The sequence below is a fragment of the Berghia stephanieae genome, chromosome 4, assembly GCF_034508935.2.
Source record: "Berghia stephanieae isolate SIO BIC M18660-M18661 chromosome 4, UCSD_Bste_1.3, whole genome shotgun sequence".
NCBI classification, from domain to species: domain Eukaryota; kingdom Metazoa; phylum Mollusca; class Gastropoda; order Nudibranchia; family Aeolidiidae; genus Berghia; species Berghia stephanieae.
This window is the reverse complement of record NC_088363.1, coordinates 48,502,815-48,529,037: the sequence shown is the minus strand read 5'-3', so window position 1 is coordinate 48,529,037 and position 26,223 is coordinate 48,502,815. Positions and strand designations below refer to the sequence as shown.

General features: G+C 36.5%; 1 protein-coding gene across 1 annotated transcript in view; it reads left to right on the top strand.

Moving 5' to 3' along the window:
- LOC144970738 (uncharacterized) overlaps window positions 1-26,223 on the top strand; it is a 227,970-nt gene that overhangs the window by 174,297 nt on the left and 27,450 nt on the right. The window contains exons 4-10 of the mRNA XM_078910705.1: window positions 2,339-2,509; window positions 4,235-4,345; window positions 7,262-7,327; window positions 20,574-20,657; window positions 23,691-23,801; window positions 24,447-24,689; window positions 26,127-26,187. Coding sequence (XP_078766831.1) covers window positions 2,339-2,509; window positions 4,235-4,345; window positions 7,262-7,327; window positions 20,574-20,657; window positions 23,691-23,801; window positions 24,447-24,689; window positions 26,127-26,187 — 847 coding nt within the window. The remainder of the gene's footprint in view (window positions 1-2,338; window positions 2,510-4,234; window positions 4,346-7,261; window positions 7,328-20,573; window positions 20,658-23,690; window positions 23,802-24,446; window positions 24,690-26,126; window positions 26,188-26,223) is intronic.

The window sequence follows — 26,223 nt, the reverse complement described above, 5'->3', positions numbered from 1 at the left end:
TGATCGCAACAATATGCGACACTCTTTGTCAAGCTTGAATTTCTAAGAATAATATTCATTGGATTCCCTTTAAATTCAAAACACAAATAAAACAAATCCGTATACGTAGACTATCAACATTAATTGTATATCTATGAATAGGATTCAATAATGTTTTTCTCCTCTAGATACACTTTTATGCACGTAGGAGAAGTATTTCATAAGGGTGTCCGCCATTGTTCAGATAGGTTAGATCCAGTTACTAAGTTACTATGCGTCTTCACAAGGGAAGTGACGTCACGACTGTTGAACCCTATTGAGAAATTTTTAAAAAGATACGTTGGTTTTCCCCATTAAAAAAAAAATGATTCTCGTCTTCTTAAAAAGGTGATTTAAGACATATCCCATTATCCCCGCCTTCTCATACGTCAACAGCCATTAATAGATTTGAGATGTCAAATAATGTCCATCTTCTGAATTAATTAGTTTAATGAATTATCATCCTGACACGACGCCTTCCCCACCCTTCAGCTTTCCCTCACCCCTCCCTCTCCTACCGCCAGCATCACCTCGATATCACCCCTATTGTTGATTATTGACATCAACTTTGGGGCATTTTTATAAATTTCCACATAGAATGGCGTTATTTCTATCTACTGAGGACTCATTATTATTATAATTATGTTCTTTATGCTTCAGAAAATCTATCTCTCTCTCTCTCTCTCTCTCTCTCTCTCCCTCTCTCACTCATTCTCTGTCTATTTGTCTCTCTCTGCTCTCTCTATTACTCTCTCATTCTCTCTTTCTCATTCTCTTATTCTCTCTCTCTCTCATTCTCTCTCATTCTCTCTCTCATCCTCTCATTCTCTCTCTCATTATTTCTCTCTCATTATCTCACTTTCTCATTCTCTCTCTCTCTCTCTCTCTCTCTCTCTCTCTCTCTCTCTCTTCCTCTCTCAGACTCCTTTTCTCCCCTTCTCTGACTGTCTGTCTGTTTTTCTGTCTATAATATATATATATATATATATATATATATATATATATATTATATATAATATCTTCTCTCTCTCTCTCTCTCTCCATCTCTCTCTGTCTTTTTCTTTCTCCTCTCTATTTCCCCTCTCAGTCTTTCTCTATCGCTCTCTGTCTATCTCCCCCCCCCCTCTCTCTCTCTCTCTCTCTCTCTCATATACCCACGCATTAATCTAATGTATCTATTATAATGTTCTTCTTCAACGATATTCCTTCCATCAATTTTTATTTCTTGCCGTCTGTCTATCTGTCATAGAAATTAATTATTCTATTTTCTCCAGGGCTTCAACCCTTCTCCCCCACCTCTCTCAAACACCTCTCTCTCTCTCTCTCTCTCTCTCTCTCTATTTCTCTCTCTCTCTCTCTCTCTCTCTCTCTCTCTCTCTCTCTCTCTCTCTCTCTCTCCACCTTTCTATCCACATATCTATCAATACATCTTTTCTCGCCTATGCCTCATCCACTCACTCACTCTAAATAAGTAAAATATAAATATAATTATTTATACAGAGCATTTTCAAGGGGTTACCATGCTCAATGTGTTTCACAATCTTTCACTTATTCTCTCAGCATGCCATTTCAACTATTTTTCCATTTCTCAAAGTAGTATTCATCTTCATTCCTCCTTTCCATCTTCTGTCCATCTTTATCTGTCATAGACATCATTACACTTTAATCCCTAGGGCTTCAATCCTCCCACTCCACCCTCCTTGCCATTCCCTCCCCCCTCCCTCCCTCCATCTCCCTACCCCCACCCTCTAGACTGACTCAAGACCTTATCATTCATTGATATTTTGCCGTGTCCTGAAAAAAAACAACACATATTCATTTATTTATTTATTTATTTTGCCAGAAAATTCGTCCTTCAAATATTTATCTATTACAATGACCCTTATCTCGCCTTATCTTGAGGGCCGAAGTGGCCGAGTGGTTAAGGCATTGTACTATGACCCGGAAGGTCCCGGGTTCGAGCTCCGCGTCAGGCACTTTCGTTATTTTTTTCTTGGGCCAGATTATTAACCCCAGTTTGCTCACTTGGACAACATGGGTGATTCCTATTGACATCAGATATCTTGTTTAATGAATTATCTATATTCCTTCGTGGAATGCCTAGGCGACGATATCTTATGACCTGAATCGAGTGAGATGATGTGTGTAAAGCGCCATATTTAGAGCATACAACGTGTGGACCAGAATTTCAAACGTCAGAGGCACCCATCTGGCCGTTGACCACGCTTATCATTGCATGATATATATGACAAGACGAGGCACTGTTCATGCGAGCCACCTAGCCATGTCATCTTTTTTGTTTTTCCTTTCTAATCCCCAGATTTCCTATGCCGCCGATTCGCCTGCCCTGAGTGAACGAGAAAAGTACAGAACATTTTTCAGAATGGCTCTTGGACACACAGCTCTCGACCCTCCCCGGAGGATGCTCCTAGAACACTTCAAGTGGAAGAAGGTGGCAGTTCTCTACGAGGAGGTCGAAGCTCTTTCCCTGGTGAGTAGCTCTGTTAATTAAATAGCCTTTGAAATCCCTTCTTCTTCTTCCAGTGTCATCTCATGGGTTAAGGTCGACTTGAAATGACACGCCAATCTTCCCTGTTGACAGCTTGCTGACTGCATTCGGCTGCCGACAATCCTGTCCATGTCCTCACATCATCTATCCAAGTTCTTGCTGGCCTGCCTCTTCCTCTTTTCCCCTCAACTCTACCCTCAAGAATGTCCTTGTTGACAGTTTGATGGCGTCTTAGGTGTCCAAAATACCTTAGTTTTCTTGTTTTTATTACTTTCATTAGGGAGACTGATTTTATCCCTGTTTCTATTGCTTGAAATGGATTATAGCCATTGCGTGCTACCTTTTGGATAAGACGATAGTCTATCGCAGAGTACTTTCCGTCAGGTCTAATAAATCTAGCTAACCAGTCACGACTGTTCCTAGATTATAAGTGATGTTATTAATGTATTTACCGTCTTTGTTATTAGCTGAAGAATGGTTTTAAACCCAAAACACTCCGTATTTGGTATTTTGTCCTTCTTCGAAGATGTACTATTATTCATTTTTGTTCATTACTTAATCCACCATTTAGAGTCAGTTATTCACATAATAATATCAACCTCAGCCAGTCAATTTACTGATCAGTTAACACGGACGCCAAGGAAATGAGAAGAAGAAGAAGAAGAAGAAGAAGAAGAAGAAGAAGAAGAAGAAGAAGAAGAAGAAGAAGAAGAAGAAGAAGAAGTAGAAGAAGAAGAGGGAAACCTTCCCAGACATCCGTTAATTGTATTTTTTTAAATCTTTGATGTTCTGTCATGATTTGCTGGTGAGGAGACAGCTGAATGATTGGATATCAAAGAATAGTTGGACAAAATGACAATCTTGTTGTTTTGTTTTTATTTGTTGTTTTTTTTTCTTCGGTTTTTAAAAAAAAATTTTTTTAAACATCAGTGCAAGTAATGATTATAGCTCGACGTTTACATGTTTGTAGGTCAGATGATCTAAATTGTCATGGGCTCGTTGTTGTAATGGGAATAATCTCAAACCAGCGTGTGCACGTTTGATTATCTAATAATAATAATAATAATAATAATAATAATAATAATAATAATAATAATAATAATAATAATAATAATAATAATAATAATAATAATAATAATATAATAATAATAATAATAATAATAATAATGATAATAATAATAATGATAATAATAATAATAATAATAATAATATAATAATAATAATAATAATAAAAATAATAATAATAATAATAATAATAATAATAATAATAGACATTGGAAAAGGCTCTTTACTCACATTCTCTCACCTTATTCATTTGTAAAATGAGTATATATGGCCTTTAACAGCGTTGTATCTTTCGGGGGAAAAATGTAATATCGCCTAACAAGCGTCAAATCTCGTTTTATTTGTTACATGTTGTTGTTGGTAATTGACCCTTTGTAAAGCGCTTTGAGCACGTTTAGTGGATATTGCGCTAAATAAAAGCTCAATTTTTTAGTTGTTGTATGTTTTGTTTTGTTTTTCTTAGGTAATGATTGCCGAGGGAAACTTGAATCCTCGTTAAAACTGCTAAGGTCGTATCGTTTCTATCAGCTGTCACCATTTTCTTTCTGTCTTTTCTCTTCTTTAAATTATTTTTTTTGGAACACCCCCCCCCCCCTCAACCCCCAATCCCCTCTCTCCCAACCCGCCAAAACCACAACACAGGCTTTCAACACGTTCAGGAAAGATCTGGCATCCCACGGCATTACGGTCACCTCAGCGGAATCTTTGAAGAATGCCAAGGTGGAAACGTCAGCCAAGCTAAGGAAGTTGAAGGTATGGAATGGACAGTGTTATTCGGGGTAGTTTACATAGCAAACTAGAGATGTGATGGATCGCATTGGGTAGTTAGGAAAGACTGAGAGTGATCATTGGTAACGTATCTACTTGAAATCTTCTCTACTGATTCGTGTCTCAGATTACTCTATGATGTCTTTTTTTTTTTGTTTGTTTGTTTTTTTTTTTTTTTGTTTTTTGTTTTTTTTTACCTCTCTCATTTTTATCTCTTTATCTCTCTCCTTTTTTTAAATAGCTTCATCTCTTTATCTATCTATATATCTATCTATCTATCTATCTATCTGTCTGTCTTATCTATCTATATCTTCTATCTATTCTATATCTATCTATCTTATCTATCTATCTATCTATCTATCTATCTATCTATCTATCTATCTATCTATCTATCTATCTATCTATTTATCTATCTATCTATCTATCTATCTATCTATCTATCTATCTAATCTGTCTATCTATCTATTATATTTCTGTATCTATCTATCTATCTATCTATATCTATCTATCTATCTATCTATTACTATTATCTGTCTATCTATCTATCTATTATCTATCTATCTATCTATCTCTATCTATCTATCTATCTATTATTATCTATCTATCTATCTATCTATCTATCTATCTATCTATCTATCTATCTATCTATCTATTTCTATCTATCTATCTATCTATCTATCTATCTATCTAATTATCTATCTATCTATTATCTATCTATCTATCTATTCTATCTATCTTCTATCTATTATCTATCTATCTATCTATCTATCTATCTATCTATTATCTATCTATCTATTATCTACATCTATCTATCTTATCTACATCTATTATCTCATCTTCTCTTCTACTTCCTATTCTAGCCTCTATAGTCACCTCTTACTTCTTCTCTTTCTTTGTGTGGGTTGGTGGGTGTGTGTGTGTGTGTGTGTGTGTGTGTGTGTGCATTTGTATAAATGTGGAGTAAGACAATAGGATTGATTAGCTCAGTAGATAAATACCCACAATCAATTCCTTATGCTTCCACAACCCCCCCCCCCCCCCAAAAAAAAAAATAAAAATAAAAAAAAAATATTTTTTTTTAAAATCACATCCTCGACTCTTACAACCCCCTCACAATATCGCCTTATATGTCCCTAAATTCAAGAGCAACACTTCAATCAAAGAAGTGCGTATAGCCAGTTATTTCTACATTAGGCCATTAAAACAATATTTCAAAAAAATAACCAGAAATTTTTTTAAACCTCTATACATTGATATATTAAAAGGAACTCCAGTTTGCTTAGAAAAATTTAAAAAATTAGCATTTAAAAGAATTTTTGACAATTCCAAGGTCATTTTTATCAACGGATATAGGAAAACTTTGTTTTCTGACTAAAATGTAAAAATGAAAAATGCATTTTTTTATATTAATATAAGAAAACATCTGACTCTACTCGTATATGATAATATAATTATTGGGAATAGTCATCTCTGGTCACGTAACGCTTAGAGACGGTGTTTGTAGTTGCTAGGCAACGCAACATAGTCCCATGGATAGATAATGAATACACACAATAAAAGCTCTTTATTTTATCAGTTATTGAATTATAGAAATTTCACAATGTCTGCACAAACGGGCACCCACAAAACACATTTTTCTATTGAAAGAATGATAAAAAAATATATCTAGGTTATATGTTTTTGTTCTCATTGGCTACTATTTCTTTTTTACCAATAATGTAGATATTTCCTTTTTTGTAAACTTTCGAATCACAGGCAATTCAAAGTGTTTACAAATCTTTATCGTTAATCCTGTTCAGTTTTGATGACTGATATTAATGCATTGCATTTATCTAAAAAGCTCATAATATCCGCCAGTCGGATATAACGGACGTGCCAACACATAAAACTATGCGTAACCTTGAACGTTTTGAGTCTGATTGATAAAGTTTAGTGAGAATTAGTCATAAAAGAGGCTGGCCAAAAATATTAACAAGGAGGTGAGTGACGTCAACTTCATTCTATCTATATATAGTATGCATCTGGCTAAGAAGCTCACAACATTGCCATTCGGAATTTTTACGGACCAGAACACAAAACGCTGTGTAACCATGTACTTCTATTGTCTGGTTAATACAGTTTAGTGCGAATAACTCATAAACATGGATGGCAAAATAAAATAACAAAGACCTGAGTGACGTTATCTTCGTTCTATCTATATATGCTGTGCGCTTGGCAAAGATACTCACAACATCTGGAAATATATCGGACCAACACACAAAACTAGGCGTAACCTTGAACGTTTATAGTCTGGCTAATACAGTTTAGTGAGAATAGGATTCAATAGTCTGATGTCACGTCGCCCAGCAACGGCGAGCAGCGTGGTTTTAAACAAAGAAAATCGGTACTTTTTATTCTTCATGCTAACTAGAACTTTTCATATGTCATGTGATCAGAATGTATAAAAGTCAAAGCAAGATCATATTTATAATGTTTTTCTCCCCTGGATACACTTTCATACTCGTTGGAGAAATATTCCATAAGGGCGTCCGCCATTGTTCCGATAGTTTAGAGCCAGTTACTAAATATTACCATGTGCCATTACGAGGGAAGTAACGTCATGAATGTTGAAGGCTATTACTCATAAACATAGATGGCAAAAAAAGACCAACATTGACGAGTGACGTCAACATTACTACAGACGTTCAATTTGATCTCATTTATGATATATACATATCCCTACATATATATATAAATATATATATATATATATATATATATATATATATATATATATATATATATATATTATATATATATAAACACTGCGGCTCATTGATTTTAATGTCTTACTTAATTTCTACCTCTGATCCTTCTTCCCTCCCCCGCCCTCGCCCCAACAATCCATGACGTTAAAATCAGGACCAAGATGTGAGGATAATCGTAGCAGGGTTTTCAGAGTCTGTAGCCAGGATGGTACTGTGTGAGGTAAGAAGATTTCTTTTGCCAACATAATATTCCAATTAGCTACATAAGCTGCTTGTTGTTAGCCGGTCTGTTGGTTTGTTTTGTTTTTATTTTTTTTATTTTTTTTTGCTCTCTTTTACTTTGTTTTGTTTTGTTTTTGTTTGTTTTTGCTTGTGTTTTTTTTTTTGCAATTTAGATGTTTGGCTTTATTTCATGTTTTAAATTATTTTGTTTTAAATCTTTCTTTTTTAAATTTATTTTGTGGTTCGTTTTAGTTTGTTTTGTTGAGTTTTTTTGTTGGCTTTTTAAAGGTTGTTGGGGGGGGGGGGGGGGGTTGTGTGGAGGGTGTTATATCCAAATATTTTGTGGAGTGCTGGATTGCGTTTTGTCCTTATGTTTTTCTCCAATCTAATCCATTCTCTTCCTCTTATGTTCTACATCACCAACGACAACAACAACAACAACAACTGCTACTATTACTATTACTACTACTACTACTACTACTACTACTACTACTACTGCTGCTGCTGCTGCTGCTACTACTACTACTACTACTACTACTACTACTACTACTACTGTTGCTGCTGCTGCTGCTACTACTACTACTACTACTACTACTACTACTACTACTACTACTACTACTACTACTGTTGCTGCTGCTACTACTACTACTACTACTACTACTAATACTACTACTACTACTACTACTACTACACCACATACTACTATACTACTACTACTACTACTACTACTACTACTACTAATACAACAACTACTACTAACTACTTCATCATCTTTCTTCTCCTCCCATTCCTCCTCCCCTCCTCCACTTCCTCATCTTAAATCTAATTCCATCATTATCTAGATTCCATTTAGAATAATGACAAAGATGTCAAAATACTAGAGATCATAATATACACTTGACCTCAGCGGATCCCAGATGGAATTTCGTTAAATGGAACCAGGCCATCTGCCGACAGGTAAGATGAATTCCAGACTTCCAGACAGGTGGTTTATTCTGTCCAGTATCGTGTACAAACCATCAAACCGTAACATCATTACCACCTTTTGTTCCCTGGGGCAGGCGTAGAAAATTGGGATACACATTTTCTATCAAGTGAAAACTCATTTTCCTGGAAGAAAATATGCTTTTGCTTACAGATTATTGTACATAAATAAGTACTTTTATTGGGTTTGTAATGTAATGTAATGTTGTAATTAATTAATTAATGAATCCCACAGAATCCACAAAGACAGCAGGTAACTTCTTGTAAAGCGCGTTGAACCAGTTTAGTAGATATTGCTCTATAATATATATATATATATATTCAATTTAGTTTATTAACACAAAACGCAATCACAATGTTACCCAGACATACCTGCTGGAAAATGTTAAAAATCCGTAGTTTTTAATTGATACAAATAGTAGTCGCTATAGTTAACTTAATAGTTCAACAATTTACCATCACGAGGATTAGTAAATAATACTTCAAGAAGCTCTAAATTATATAGATAGCCTGGTAGGTACCATACTTTCATTTTTCATTTTTATTGACTTTGAAATGCTCATGAATTTCTGAGATTGGAGCCGAAATTTCGTAATTCTACTAATTTTTCGTAATAATTGTCAGGTCTGTATTACCACAAATCGTTGCCTGTAGGAGGTATAGGATATTGGGGAAATGTTCTATCAAGTGCTGTTCTGGAGTAAACTTTTTTTTCTTTTATAATGACGTAAATAAAGAGATAAATAAATCTATATGTCTTTACCATGTTCAGTGACATTCACATTACTTCGTCCCTCCCCCCCCCCCCCCCCCCTTGCTGGGTTGTTGTTTTTTTCTGTTGCAAATTTCATCTATGGGATATCTTTTGTTAACCTTGTCACTGTCTATATTCAAGTATTCACTCACCCTGGTGTCAAATTGGGTCGGTGTGTTTAAAAGATCTTACCCTAGGAAAAATATTATGATCAGAATTTACCATCATTGTCACACATCTGGTCATTAACGACTCATAATGATGTTGCTTTCTGCTGTGACAAACGAGATAGCGCCCCTTCCCCCCCCCTCACTCGGCAATCACACCCTTATGAATAAACTTACTCCCCACATTATTATCCTTATCGGTGGCCACGTAATGTTGCTAAAAATAGATTACTAGAAATCTGTCATGTGGCAGGTTATTATTAGCGGTCATGTGTCAATATTCTATCCAGATCACTCAAGAATGAGTTAATTAATTTATTATTTATGTCAATATAAAACTCCCAAAATCCGTTAAAGGGATTATAGGCATGAAATAGTCAAGATATCGGAAACGTACCCATTCTTAACGGAACGCTATCTCTTACCACTCGCTTTTCGCCTGAGGCTTTATTCGCCTGTTTAACTGTCTGCAGGAAAGTTTAAAGTTTTTTCAAGTATTTCAACTTACGAACATCCATAGAATATAGCACGCCCAGGTCCAATGTGCCTTCAAGTACGTGTCTCTACTAGAGACTAGCTAAATCGCAATTATATTCTATTCCTACTAAGTTTAATTTCAGGTACTTGAACCTGATTGGCCAACTAAAATTTATATTCTGTCTTATTGGCTATTCCAATAATTGTTTGGCATGCCCATTTTAATAAAACTCATTCCTCTCTCTCTCTCTCTCTCTCTCTCTCTCTCTCTCTCTCTCTCTCTCTCTCTCTCTCACACACACACACACACACACACACACACACAAACTCTAGAGAAGAACCGTTTCTTAAACTTCAATCTTGTAGTTCAACTATTTCTCGCTTGAAGGTAATTCAGTATTGGGTTATATATTCAAAGTGGAATGAAATATTAATCTTAATTCAATGCTAACTTATTAATATTATCATTTGTGTATATTTTATTTGTATTATATTCTATGGATGTTCGTAAGTTGAAATACTTGTAAAAAACTTTAACTATAAGTATATTATACCATAGTTAACATTTGTCTATGACCCATGTTATTATTTTCATTTATACTCAATATGTGTATTAAATGAAGTCTGAAATCTACCGCCAATCCCCTGCCACAAATCATAATCATAATTATAATTTCTAAATTATAAATTATAAGGGACACAACCTTGTTAATATCTCATCATGTAAATTAATTCAACTGTCAGTTGATGTTTGACATACAAAATGTAATGCTCTTAATTATTACATTATCATGGAGTTACTGCTTCTCCTTGCCTTTGGTCGGTAAATAAAAGCTATTATGATGTGTCGTTCAAGGATGAAACAGTGCAGAAAGATAAAGTAGAATTGGCTCTAAGACCTTTTCGATTAAACTTAATTGAAGGTCCGGTCAGTCCCTCCTGGTCTGTAGCAGTCTTTGCCTAGCACCAGAACTTTCCTGTCAGTCCGTAGCCGTCCGTGGCACCAGAACATACTGTTGTGGAACCCTAAGCAATCCCTGGAACCCCATAACAACCCCTGGAACCCAAAACCAACCCTCGAACTTGCTGATTCAGTCCTGTCCTGAGAAGGGTACCAATCAAGTAAGCCAGCTGAATGAAAGATAAGCCAAACGGGCTTATATCATTCTCAAATCTACCACGTACTGACGCATATGATTAAAATTGAATAAATAAATGATAAATCAGATCCACTCAATTAGAGCCATTCTTCCAGTGATTAAATAAATACATGAGTAATAATTAAAATTGTCAATTATACATCATCCATAATTTTCATTCTACCTTTCACCTAATCTCTCTATCTTTTCCTGTAAGATCTAATTAAACTTTTGTAAAGAATTGTTTTTATTGTATTGGGTGTTACTGTTGTCTTGACTCACTTGTTATTAATACAATTATTTACAAGACCTACGGCTATTCTAATCCCCCTTAGATGAAACGTGAGCCGTTTGTGGTGTAGGTGGAGTGGCGCAGCTGGTAGCGATAGCCATAGCGCGTATACTAGGTTCGAACCCAGACCATTGAACTTATAGTTTGGACTTGTCCCCACTTCGAAGCACAAAACACCGCCACACTTGCTCAAGGCCACACAACCAGCTTCGGGCGATCGAACTCGGTACCTTTCGGGTACGGAGCAAAGACGTTTCGGGCTAAAGCAACAATTAACATGTCGGACACGGCATGATGCCTAATAGGCGATATTTCAATTTTTCCGACAGAGACAACGTTGTTAACGACCAGGTACTCTTTAATAGTGAGAGAGAATATGAGTAAAGAGCCTTTTCCAAGGACTCAACTCTGCGCGCTGAAAACGGGAGTCGAGCCTAGGACCTTCCGATCAGAATGTGAGTATCATACCACAAGGCCACATCAACGCACACGGTAGCTAGTAATAATTGCTGAAAGTATATTATTACTTTATTATTATTGTTGTTAAAATACTATGATCAGAGAGATGACCCAAAATAAATTCTTGAACACGAACTTCAAAGCCCAATATCAACTAATTATCCCAAGGAGCTTGACAAGAGGTCTCAAGACAACAGCAACACTTAAATTGTTGGACGAGACATGACGACTTTATAAATAGATAAAATATATAATAATTATAATACAATTTATATAGCGCCATTCTCCACCTAACACATTCAATGAGCATTATAAGACATCGGTGACATGAGACTTTTAAAAAATAATTAAATGTTAAAGTTTTAAGAGAATTAAATGTTGTGATTTTGATATACTCTATTCAGGAAAAGATAATCTAAATTTTTCTGTCTTCAGTCTAGACTTGAAGCAATCAATAATATGAACACTTCTCCTCAAGGCAGATAGAAAATTCCAAGATGACGGTTCCGCTAGTAAAATGCACGCTCGGAGAATTTGATTAAGACATTTTTCTTTCTATAGTGGTGTCTTTTGAGGCTCTGTTACAATGTTAAATAATTTGTGACACAGGCATCACTGTAACCGGCCATGTAGTCATTCTACACCTGACTATAGTGCTTTATTCAGAAGAAAAAAATCACGTATACAATATGTTGCCCAGAAAACTCGTCCTTCAAATATCAATCGATTGCAATGGCCCTTATTTTGGCCACGTCAAAAAAAAAGTCCTTTCAAACTTACGATTTCGCGAAGTCCCAGCTTTGAGAGGTTTTGCCGAGACATGACGCTTGTAAGGTCGCTTTTACAAATTATTTCTGCGAAAAACACAACGCTGTTACAAGCCAGATACTTAATCTAAACCCGAGTATGGTTAGAGAATGTGGAGTAAAATCCTCTTCCGAGGGAGTCCCGTTTTGTACCATCACCGACCGTACGTAGCCTTCGTTAATCTATAGCCTAACACCAGGCATTGTATTGTGACGTCAATTTTAATTTAGTCCTCCGTCTCGCGAGTTTTCGTTAGTAATGATCAAGGGGGGAAACATGGTTGAACTACTGGATACGACTGACGATTCGCTTAATGTTGGTAATATACAAAAATGATTGTAACAGCTTTAAAAAAATACAAAATACCAAACATTGAACGTTTCGGGCTCAAAAGTCTTGTTCAGCCAACAAAAAAGAACAATAAAATCATTACTAAATTCCAGATTTACGACAGAGAACTTTGGTAGGTCCTCTCTCTAGAAGCGTTCGGTACGTAACTAAGGAGTTAAAAATTGAGCGGAAAATAATACAACGCATAAAATTTTGTGATGAAATAAAAAGGGGGGGGGGGGGTGGTAGAATAGAAATAGGTGTAAAATGCATCCGCTGAAATAAATCAAATAAGGCCGTGAAACTAATAATCCAGAAGTTTGACAAATGTACAGTGATCCTTAAAAAATGGAGTGATCATGAATGTGAACTAACAAACTATAGACTTAATTATGGTGGCCGTCGCCTTGTACCATAAGTTGTATTTTGACTTCATTTGTGGTCAATGTCAGGCTATGAGTTTACGAAGGCTGCGGACAACGGGACTCGGCCCGGCGACTTTCAGATCAGTAGCCGATCATTACCCCACTCGAGAACAAAGCAGAAGTATCTTTTCTTTCTCTTTTATTATATTTTGTTTATTTTGTAACCTGTATTATCTGGTCACATATCTCTTGAGTCTGTCATGTTTTCATTATTTCTAAATTCCCTCGCACGCCAACATAAATTAGCCCAACAACGGCTTGTTGTGAATATACCTCATCTTATCTTTAACACATGTGTACAGTAAATTAGATCATAAAAAAACAACAAGGCTTGTTGGTTTCAAGGTGTGTCAGTTTATCCTTAACACGTGTGTAAATTAGATCTAAGAGAACAAGCCAGGTTGGTTTGAAGGTGTGTCAGCACACATTACTCTCACAGATGCTGCCGAATGTAACAACTCGACAGAAATTAAGTATATTATGTATACCTCTACCAGACTTTGTGCTTATGTGATAAAGATAAACTTTCACCAATTTTGATATGGAAGAATCTAACAATTAAATTGTTAAGATTGATATCAGATTTTTTTAATGGTCATTCTAGAATATATCCATTGATATGTTAAAGGCGAAGTTTCTTCTTACGCCTACCTAACTTCACATCCTTCATTTAAGCCCGGAAGCTGAAGAAAAAAAAACCCAACAAAACTTCAGGTTTTATATAACGCAGTATCCATTCAACTTGCTTGAAGCGATTTATAAGGGGTTCTAAACAAACAGGAACACATAGCATTTAGGTCAAGACATGACACATGTAAAGGGCCGTCACAATATTTCCGAGTGTAGTGCGATCGGAGTCGATTTATTCCGGATCAAACTGTTAGTTGAGTATGGAATCGATTTGAGACGTATGATTAGGTTGCGAAAAAGACGAAGTGTTGGTGATCTTTATTGACAACCAGCATTTGTTCAGGCTAGAAAATAAGATACAATCTCTCTGACATAAGAAGATCAGTTGCACAAGGCATGTATCCAGTCCGCCGGAAGACTGGTTTTACACTTCCAATACACACAGTCTCACACAACAAGAGCGCACACCTTTAAAGAGATACGTCATAGTATTAGTACGCGCCTACCTTTTCCACTGTTCTACCTGATTGCATACAAAAACAAACAAGCGACTTGACCCTATCGCATTCCAGGCTTAGAATAACAGAATGTCCATCCAATGGCGATCCTCTGGGTAGAATGGTTAGATAATTGCTTAGGACACGCCTTCATTAGAAATTAGATAGGAATATTGATGCTATGCGTTTAACTACAATACTCACAACTTCCTCCGGCCAAATTAAACATACCGACACACACAAAACTGTGTGTTATCTTTAACGTTCATAATCTGATTGATATCATTTAGTAAGAACTAATGACGAACTTACTTATTTAATCCTATTCGGGCCTTGAGGTACATAGGGCATCTCCAGACATCTCCATTTTTTATTTTGCGTCGGCTGCTTTTGCAGTGGTTGTATTCCAGGACATGCCTGCTTCATTTAATTATTTCCCATGGTCCTTCGCCAGGTTTCTTTGGGTCTCCCCGCTTTCTCTTTCCATCTGCTGTCCAGTCCAGGGTTGTTTTGGGAAGTGACTCTTTTTCCATTCTGGCCACATGCCGCTTTCTCTTCCCATCTGCTGTCCCGTGCGGGGCTGTTTTGGGAAGTGACCCTTTTCCATTCTGGCCACATGACCCAGCCAACGCCATCTTCTTATCATTTGGCTTTCAATGACGAATCACGAACAGACCGTCTAAAAATACTAACCAATAACTGAATGACGTCAAATTCGTTACTTCTAAAAGATTTTTAAAAAATGGGACCCACCGTCTCCAGTCGACTCAGGTAGTGAATATGTACCTGGCTATATATAGGCCTTAGGACTGGCCTTACTGCAGCTGAATGCAACAACAGGGCGACGGATAGACATGCTTGGCAGGAAGTTTCACGTCGACCTCTGAAGAGATGACACGCCAAATAGATATATAGGCAGTGGCGAACGTTGTATGAGTGATGCTACAAAAAGGATGCCTAACAGGCAAGTGCACTGTATGAAATGGAAATATGTTTTCACATGTGAAGCGCATTGAGCGAGTTATAGTTGTGAAATGCACATTATAAATGTTCATTTTTATGTTAGGCCAAAAGAAAAAAGTAGGTAGACTCATGAGGCCGGAGTTTATTCCTGTTTCTATCGATCTGGAGGACTCCTGAGGTCTGATCCACCCAAAATTAAATAAAACTTGGTGCGCAAAGCTTGTATGTAGACTTCAGAGGTTTGATATGCCGACCATTGATTATGCAGAGACGACGTGTCACATTAGCGTCATGATATTGGGATGAACTAGGAGCTGCACATTGAATGTGAAGATACAAGCATAAAACTTGGGGTTCATTTATATTGATTATGATGGATAACAAATAACTACAATTTAATACGCTCCAAAAAAAAAAAAAAATTGAAAATGTGTACATCTAATCATTCATTTCAATTCTAATATATTCACTTTTCTGGCTGGGGTCTTCTGATCTCCCATGGTGGGCAGTAGGTCACTTCGATCCCCATTTATACGTTTTCCGAGATGCATTCTGCCTTTGTCTTTGAATGGAATTGCTTAGTTCGTCCTGCCCGTCAGCTGAAGAAGTGCGACCAACACTGAAACGATCGTCCTGGCGAAATACATGATCAGTGTCCATATTATATATATATATATATATATATATATATATATATATATATATATTATATATATATATATATATAGAATTGAATCGTGTTTGATACAAATATGGTACGAAAAGTGCTCGACATGTAGTAATGGAGCGAATTATTATTTTTTAAAAATATTTACTACAATGTTTGAGACAGTCTACATTAATGTTTCAGGCTTAATTTGCCGTCGTCAGGACTGAGTTGTTTTGTTGACTGTTGTTGTTTCTTGAAGTGGTTCCGGTTTAAAGTTAATCAACAAGAATTTCCATGGAAAATTTTATCTAAAGCAACAGGATACACACCAACATCAAAACAATGTAGCTTATGCCTGGAAGAGAAATATACTATAATCAAACACCCTCATGAAGCCACACTCAACACGAAAAGTGAGATGTACGGAACGTGTCCACATCGGCGGAAATTCTTGTTGATTAACTTTAAACCGGAACCACTTCAAGAAACAACAACAGTCAACAAAACAACTCAGTCCTGACGATGGCAAATTAAGCCTGAAACAGTAATGTAGACTGTCTCAAACATTGTGGTAAATATTTAAAAAAAAAAAAAATATATATATATATATATAATATATATATATATATATATATATATATATATATATATATATATGAATCTATAATGGTTTGTTACCATTTGATTGTCGGATTCCTCTTTGTGGGATTCTGTGCTTGTACCTGGATGCGACTCTTACGTGATCTCAAACTAAGCATACTGATAAGTGTGCTTTTGGAATCTACATCTGTTCCCTATATTATATGATATGAGCCATTCATTCTTCTATGTTTTATTTTTCCCCGTGTGCTTTCAATCGTCAATCTAGAATATTTGACTATACCATTTTCTTCCTTTTTACTTGCGCTGATATGACCTAAATGTGTCTCAAACGCAGTACAGTCCCTTATAATCAAACAAATCAATAATTTCACTTTTGCAGGTCCCATCCTTCCCGACATAATACCATTTTGAGACGATCGTTCACAATAAAAATGACATTTTTATTTCCCCACTTTAGACATATTCTCAATCTTCTCAAATAATACATTCAAACGGACGTGACACACTTATTTGCAGGTCTGATAACCCAATTCCTTATAGGCTCATTGTTGTAATGGAAATCTTTTTAAAATGGCGCAAAATCATGACCACAATGTTAAACTAGGCCGGTAGGTGGGTTCGGAATGAGACCTTCATATATGGACCTGTCGACTCAAACTTAACCCCAAGTTTCATCCACAGGAGATGTGGAAAAGGCCTGGTCCAGACATTGTGTCCCTGGGTAAAGCACTTTTTACACATTACCCCGCATTCAAATGAGGTGTGAATGAGTGCCTGGCTATAGGCAGTGACGAATATCTATTGTTATGGTGTTAGTACAAAAAAGCCTAACAGACAACTAGTACCGTATGACATGGAAAAGATGGTTCAATATAGCCTGCTGGGGGAATAAATGAAACACCTTGAAGCGAAATGAGCATTGTCAGTCTTTGGAAATGCTCTATATCAATATTCATATTTTTTTTTAATACATTTTTTTTTTATTTTAACAGTAAAAGCAGGGATTCCATCCAAAATTACGCCGACATAATTCTGTTTTGAAGACTCTGTGGTGTCATCATGACGAAGTCATTAATATGCATGAAGTGACCCAATTGTCATGTTTTCCGTAATGACATTTTAGTTCGATCGTTGACTTAGTGTATGTGTGTGTTTGCATAATGTGTGTGTAAAGGTGTGTTTACGTGGGTATGACGTCACAACTGACCAAAAGAACACTGACCTTTATTTGTGTGCGTGAGCCGTGCAGTAAAATTGACAATGAATGGGGGTGAGAGGGGTGAATGGGGGTGCGGTTGGGGGGGGGGGGTGAATTGCGCTCTTTCTTTCTCTCTATATATCTCTCTCTAATTCTCTCTTTCCTCTCTTTCTCTACTCTCTCTCTTTCTCTCTCTCTCTCTCTCTCTCTCTCTCTCTCTCTCTCTCTCTCTCTCTCTCTGTCTATCTATATCCATCTGTCTGTTTATTTGTCTTTCTACCATTTATCTATCTATCTATCTATCTATCTATCTATCTATCTATCTATCTATCTATCTATCTATCTATCTAATTGTCTATTTATTAATCTATCTGTGTGTTTATCTATCAAGCTATTCGTTACTTATCTCCCTCTTCTATCCTTCCTCTTTTACTGTCTTTTATTCCCTCTGTCAATCTAACTTTCTGTCACTCAATCGATCTACCTTCTTGTAAGTCTGTCTGTCTGTCTGTCTGTCTATCTATCTATCTATCTATCTATTTTTATATTCCTTTTTCTATTTGTAATCCAATTTTCTCGTGAAATGCAAAAGCTGTTTAATTCAACTCCACACCAATTCAATAGTTAACATTTCGAGAGTAACGTGCACTATTTCATTTATTATGGATAACGTTATTTCTCATTCATTTATCAAAATTCAGACCGGTTGTCATATATTTTCTATGTCTTGTTTTGTTTGGCCTTTTCTGCAATGTTCAGATGTAACCAGTCAGTTGAATGTTCTATCTTTTTGTGAGAGATGGTATCTTTTTTCTCGTCTATCATCTTTCATTATCATGTTTTATATTTGTAAGGTTTACTAGATAGGTCTTGTGATCTTTAAATCACAATGTGTGTAGCGGAAATTGAGCACATCTTATGAAACAATTAGTAACCAATGTGGTAATGCGTAATATTGTTGAGGATATCGTGCGCTCTATAAGAATCTGTTGTTATATATATATAAAGTAGTCCTTCAGAGCCGTTGGGCCCATGGGGCTGGAGTTTATCCCGGTTTCTATAGCGTGAAACGGATAATAGCAATTGCTTGCTATACTTGTGAAGGACGCTAGTATATCCCAAGTACTTTCCACCAGATCTAACTGACCCAGCTACCCAATCGCTGCTGGGTGGCCAGGGGGGGGGGTTGAAAAAATCTCGACTTCACCCGGGATCGAATCTTGGTCCCTTTGCGTGTGAAGTGAGTGCTCTACCAACTAAGCTATCGGGACGCCCACGTAATATATAAGGAGAGAAGTATTTCCCTCTTGTAGTCACATGTAGTAAGTAGAAGATGACAAAAATTGTAGTTTCTTTCAGATTTATGAATATGAGGCTTAGCGGGATTTCAATTTCACTTCATTAACCTTTTAGATAATTAATAATGATGATAAATGATTCCAAAATAAAGGAATATAATAATAAAGCGCCTGGAGAATAAACTCAACATAAATTTGAAACTATTTATGTTTATAAAGTAAACAACAGCAACTTTCCGAAGTGTCTAATTTTCTTTCAGTCACTCACATTAATTATCGACTTGATAAATGTGTAATACGAAACTCCCTTTGAGTTTTAAATTCCCTCCATTGTTGGAGAGCGGATATTATTTTCCTGTGCTGCCTGGGCATTTTAAATGTCTCAAACGGGCATTATGGATGCTGGAAAGCGAATTTTCAAGATAACAAACAAAAAAAAAGAAAAAAAAAAAGAAAAAAAAAGAAAGAAAAAAAAGAAAATGATAAAAAATATGATCGGTCCCTTTTGCGTGTAAAGCACGTGCTGTACCAACTGAGCAGCTGTAGGGATCACCAAATAGGGCAGAGAAGTCGTGACGTCACCCTTTCCTCTCTTCCGGTACAAAACTCCTTGGAAGTGTGTAACCAGTTCCCCGACAGTGCATAAATTAATGAATTATTGGATACTTACTGAATCATAAGTTGGCAAACCTATTTTAGAAGCAAGATGTGTAGGCAGATTCTTATGATTACGAGACGTAAAGGAATAAATGAATAATATAAAATAAGATAAAATTCTCTTTATTCAACCCATAGGGGAAATGGTGTCTACAGGGTCTATCCAAGGGAAGACTGAAATAGTCCAGGCGTCAGCCGCAGTGCAACGCCGCAAATTAAGCTAGGGCGAAGTGACTTTCTCAAAGCCACACACAGGGCACCGGCGGGTGATCAATCAAACTCGGTACCTTTCAGGTACGAAGTAAAGACCATACCCCTGAGCAACTCTGCCACAAAAAAGAAGGAGAATGGATGATCTATATTGACGACCAGCATATATTTAGCCTAGAAACTAAGATGCCATAACTTTGAAACTTGAAGATCAGTTGCACAATGTAAGTATTCAGTCGTCTGGAGATGACTGGTTTCACACTTCCAATGATATTGGAACCGGTATTAAGACATCACACGTTTGTTCCTTCTTATGACTATAAAAATCATATTTTGTATCTAAACATCCCGATTTGTAAACAATTTTTAAAATCATACCCTTCCGCCACATCATAAGATATCGTCGCCTAGGCATTACACGAAGGAATATAGATAATTCAGCAAACAGAATGTCTGATGTCTGTTGTCCAAGTGAGAAAATTGGGGGTTAAAAATCTTTCCCAAGGGAAAAAAAACAACGAAAGTGCATGAAGCGGGGCTCGAACCCGGGACCTTCCGAGTCACAGTGCAATGCCTTAACCACACGGCCACATCACCTCTAAGGGTCACATTTAATTGAATTGAGCTGGCGGAAAGACGTGATGATGCGCTGTATAGATGTGGTGAATATAATTTTTTATCTTTTATATTTGATTTTTTTTTCAGGCTTACAAGATTGGTTTGACCGGTTCTCGATACGTGTGGATTTTGGTTGGAAGGTTGAGAAAACGCTGGTGGCAGAAACAACAGGTAATTAATTCTATCCGTTTAAGCAAAATATAACAACATCTCACCGCCAGTTATGAAACATCGACACACAGAACTTTGTTTCACCCCAAATGTTTATCTGATTAATATTATATATTTATGTCAGAATTGATCACTCAACTGGCGGTCTGTAAACAATAACAAAGGTTGAGGTCATTTAAAAAAATTATGCCCTAATGACCTAAATGTGTCGCAAGCGCCGTAAAACCCCTTAAAAACAAACAAACAAACACAAACAATGAGACGCTAAAGACGAATGAGAGATCCTGTCAGATGGCCTTGTTAATGCGAAGTGACATCTTTTGAAAATGAAATCTTCTTTCCCATTTGATTAGTTATTGTATGTAAATACTATTTTTTTTTTTTTTGACGTAAAGCAGAGGATTCGTTGATCTTTGATATTACAACAAAAACAAAAAAAACAGTATATACTTTTCCAGTTTATATTTCAGCTCACTTTTTGCGAGTAAATCCGTAGCTTTACACTAGAACATTGGTTGAACGTTTGAATACAACCCGAGAAACTCTGGTGCAACTCACGATTCGTTTTCTATTGTGGTCGTCCTAGTGTTTTGGTCTGTGTTAAGACTCTGATTTTATGAGGGCGTCGGCAGATATACCAAAATCTATAACATCCATAATTTGTTTACAAGACATATATCTGCATTCGATTGTCTCTTGTCTGCCTTTTAGAGGTATGTAAATCGATATTATAGAAAGAATGAAACTGACGTCACTCAGCTATTTATTATTGTTTTTAACCAGCCATTATTACGAGGAGTTCTCACTTAATCGTATTTATCTGACTACACATGGCAATGTGTGTTGGTACGTTATATTCGGCTGGCCGATGTTGTGAGACTTTGAACTAGTCGCATAGCATCAATATGCTTCACGAAGAAAGACATGTTTATATAGTATTACGTCTGCAGTCGAAAGCAAAGTTCATGATTGGTCTACTGAGTACCGAATCCCCCCCCCCCCCCCCCCCCACCAAAAAAAAAAAACAAAAACAAAAACAAAAACAACAAAAAAAAACATACAAAATAAACAATAACATTTTTTTTTCAAATTCAAAGGTTTATTTTTTTTTTGGCAATTGCCAATATAACTCATACAAGAATATAATATTTCCAATCAATAAACAGTCTGAAATAACCATCAGTGGACGTATAGCCTTATGGGTCATCAGGACAAGTTTTATTGGCGTTGTCCATCATTTTTACGGTTCGTGGAATTTCTCGTTATGTTTCGCTTTGAAGCCGGGCGTTCTGAGACATGTGTCGTCAGGTGCTATTTCACACTTGGCATAATGAAGTGGCTTTGATTTAGCACCCAAGAGCCGTCATAGGAACAAAAAAGGCGGATGTAGATATTCACGTATACTTAAAAGATTAATGTATATGTGTTTCTACTCAATTTTTAAAGACTCTTCTCGTAATGGCATTCCGCTTAATTGCACAATTCACTTAAGAACGGTTATCAATGAGAACCAGGCCGTTTTTTCTTAGACTGAGATTACAGTAGATAGGAAATGTTTTATTGGATTTAACCCATCCATTTATTATACATTGTTATGACCACTAGCATAATTATCATAATATTTTCTTAAAGTGTGACTTTCATATTGCGCTCAACAACAACATCAAACATGTGGTGTAAGGCATGAGGCTATCGCATTTTCTTTGTTCCGTCAGAGACAACACTACCGCTGCACGCCTGATACGATTGAAGAATGCGAGTAAAGAACCTTTTCTCATGACTCAAATGTGGGCCACCCACATCGAGACTCGAACCAGGGGCCGAAAGCAATTGCCATATCACAAGACCACAAAGAGGCACCATTAGCGTAAAACTAAATAAATTACATGAGAAAAGAATGTAGTTGCATTTGCCTCTTCTATGGAATATATATATAATATATAATAGTATAATATATTAGTTAATGAAACAATTAGAACTATAAGTATCAACACAACTTCAATGGAGACGGATAGGAATGTATAATAACGGGAGGCAGAATACGATGAGACCCAATATGGACAATGAGAGAGAAGTGAGTGACCGTTGAATGAAATTCGATGACGTCATCGATGGATTGACTGAAGATGTAGAACGTTGGAACAAACAGTTACTGATGGCAGGGAAAACTAATGATAAGCGAACTTGACAACAAACAAACGGAAGAAGATAAAAGAAAACCTATGACGGAGGACCACTGTTACGATGACGGGAAACAGGTTGAGAAGGAACGAGAAGACGACGCTGGAAAAAGAGGAAAGACCACAACAAAACTGGAGACAGAAGACGATAGACAACGACAAAAAATGGAAGACATGACATACAATGATAGAAAACCGTGACGAGGGACGACTATAGATACAAATTACGAACAATAGACGATGACGTCAATGAAAAAAGTCAGACGGTTGAAGAGGATGGAAAATGGAAGACAAAGACATAAGTTGATGGTGTTAATAGACGAGAGATGTCAGACTATGGAAGACGACTGGAGACGGAAGAAAAGACATAAGACGACGACGTCAACAGACGAGAACAGACAGATGATGGAAGACAACGGAATGTGAAAGACAAAGACATAAGACATCAACACACGGGAGAGACTGAACGAATGGAGAGACGGAAGATAGAAGACAACATTGCCAATGCAAGACGTTGGCGTTTGTTGCTATAGAATCGAAATTAACTCGAGCACTATGAGTGTATGGCTCCAACGAGCTTCTACAAAGTAATACCATTAATTTGTACATAATTAACTTATTTAGAGAAAGTGATGATGTGGAAAAGCGTGTCTTAAAACGAAACAAGGCGATGAAAATGACCAACAACCGACACATACTGAAAAAAAACAATAGAAAGATATGATGAACCTAAAACCAACTCAAAAAGCAGTCAATTTTGTGAGATGACCTTTTATCTTCTGTTTTTTTTTCTCGACCACTTTATCTGCTACTGTAATATCATGCATTTTCTTTGCCCATTCGATATTTTCAGTACCAAGATTCATCGTGCACAGTTGAGGAGCTATCCGAAGCAGTCGATGGAATGTTTACAGTGTTTGGATTGAACGGCATGCTTCACGGGGACACTTCTATAGGAAACCTGGTAAGATTTTTTGATTACTGATATTGGTTGGGTGAGCCATATCTTCATAACAATATGTGTGTCTCGCTAGGGAATGGTCTATTTACATGTTGCATTATATGGAGATTAAATTATTGGTATGATATAAAAAAGCAGACAATTCTCTATATTTTGCCGACTATTTCTAGGAAGACTCTTGAATATTGGCGAGGCTGTGGCTATTTGAAGCGGACAATCCGAGGAAAAGCTGTTTTAAGAAAATTGGCTTCAACGTTACAAAGCATCATTTCAACAATTTAAGTGCCAACGCAAAAAAAAAAAAAAATTAGAATGTTGAAAGTACAAATTTTACTTTAAAGTTTTGTTTAAGTATCTATGCAGAAATGAACAAACCCAAATTATTGGAAAATCACAATGTTCACCGAAAACTTTCAATACGTTTTGTTTATATCTCAAATGTACTTCCAGTGTTTTTGTTTTTGTTTGCTTGGTTTGTTTGTTTTGTTGGGTTTTCTTGTTTTTTTTTTTGTTGTTGTTGTTGGTTTTTTTTTGTTTTGTTTTTTTTTTTTTGTTTTTGTTTTGTTTTTCTCGTTTGTTTTTTAATTGTCTTTTTTTCTTATTTTTATTTCCTTATTTCTCATTTATTTTCTCTTTGTTCTCATGTAGACTTACCCAGATTTCCTTGGAGAGTACAACAGTCTGAACAACGGAAGTCAAGCTGTCACCATGTTTACGGCCATATCTTACGACACCGTATGGACCATGGCTTTGGCTATACGAGACACTCTACAGCGGTGGGAGATGAATGGAACAGCCTTGCCATTACATCAGCTAAACTACTCCCAGATGGAAGAGGTCAAGGACGTGTTTATTGACAGTGTTGAGAGTTTGTCCTTTTCCGGTGTTTCGGTAAGGGATTAGCACAGCACGAAGCACTGCATGTAACTAACTGATTTATTTCTCCTTAATCTGCTTTACTGAACTTTGGGAAGATTAATTCCAAAAGGCTGTGAGAAGACTTGTATGTATTTGCAGGTTTGATAACCCAAAACTGTCACTGGCTCGTTTCTGCAATGGAAATACTATCAAATCAGGACAAAACATTGACCATTACAACATTGTTAAAACAAGCCTTTAATTGGATTCGGTTATCAGACCTGCTAATGATCTGAGTATTTAACGATGAAAAGAAGGTCCAATCAGAGATCGCCTATAATTCCCACCCAGACACAAACACACGGATCCAATCTAGAGGAATACACTTAGAGGCATACAAAACATAATATTCTGACAAAAATAACCCATTTCAATACATAACAATAGTATTATACTGTCTCCTCTCAGCCGAGGACACTGACCAGGGCAAGGACAAAATGTCAGGTGGACAACCGGTTGTTTTAACAAAGATGATGGCCCTTTAAATTCTCTGAGACGATGTAGAGGGAGTATGAATATTATGAATTGAAAAATAATTATGAATCATATTTAATGCTCTCACATCTCATTGTTATTTTTTTTCTTTATGTTGAAGTGGTTAAGTGATAAAATTATCTTAGTTCATCCTTTAGGGGAAAGTTTTCTTTAGGGTCTATTCTAAGAGAAGACTGGAATAACCCAGGCGTTAGCCGCAATGCAGTGCTGCAAACCTAGCTAGGGTGAGGTGACTTGTTCAAGGTCGCGCAACGCATTGGTTATTCGAACTCGGTATATTTGGGGTACTGAGCAAAGACCGTACCGCTGAGCTACACTGCCCCCTTTTTGCTCCTTAGATATGCACACTTATCGACTAAAACATAAGGCGCATTCACATTGTCAGATTTTTATTTATTATAAAGGGAAATATTCATATTATAGAATATTAAAAGTGCAGCAATTAACTTTCTTGAAATGATCCTTTCCTTTTTCACACTCACACTCAAATACTCAGACTCTCTCTCTCTCTCTCTCTCTCTCTCTCTCTCTCTCTCTCTCTCTCTCACACACTCACACACACACACACACACACACACACACATATAAGTATACATTATTGTCCTCGGAAGTAATTGCCTTTAATTTAATCTAACATTGCAGTCATCCTTTAGATATGTAAAAGAAAATTACGACTTTTCGCAACGGTACCATAAGATCCCGTCGCCTAGGCATTCCATGAAGGAATATCGATGATCCATCAAACAGAATGTCCGATGTCAACAGGAATCACCCATGTTGTCTAAGTGAGCAAATTGGGGGTTAATAATCTTGCTCAAGGAAAAAAAAACGAAAGTACCTGAAGCGGAGGCTCGAACCCGGATCACAGTGCAATATGATATAGAAATTACCTTCAATAACATCATCTTTTCCCAGGGTCCTGTATCCTTTGTTGGATCTGACAGAGAGGGAGTGTCTGTGATATATCAGCTTCAAGGTCAGACTCTTATTTATCTGTTGAAAACAATATTTT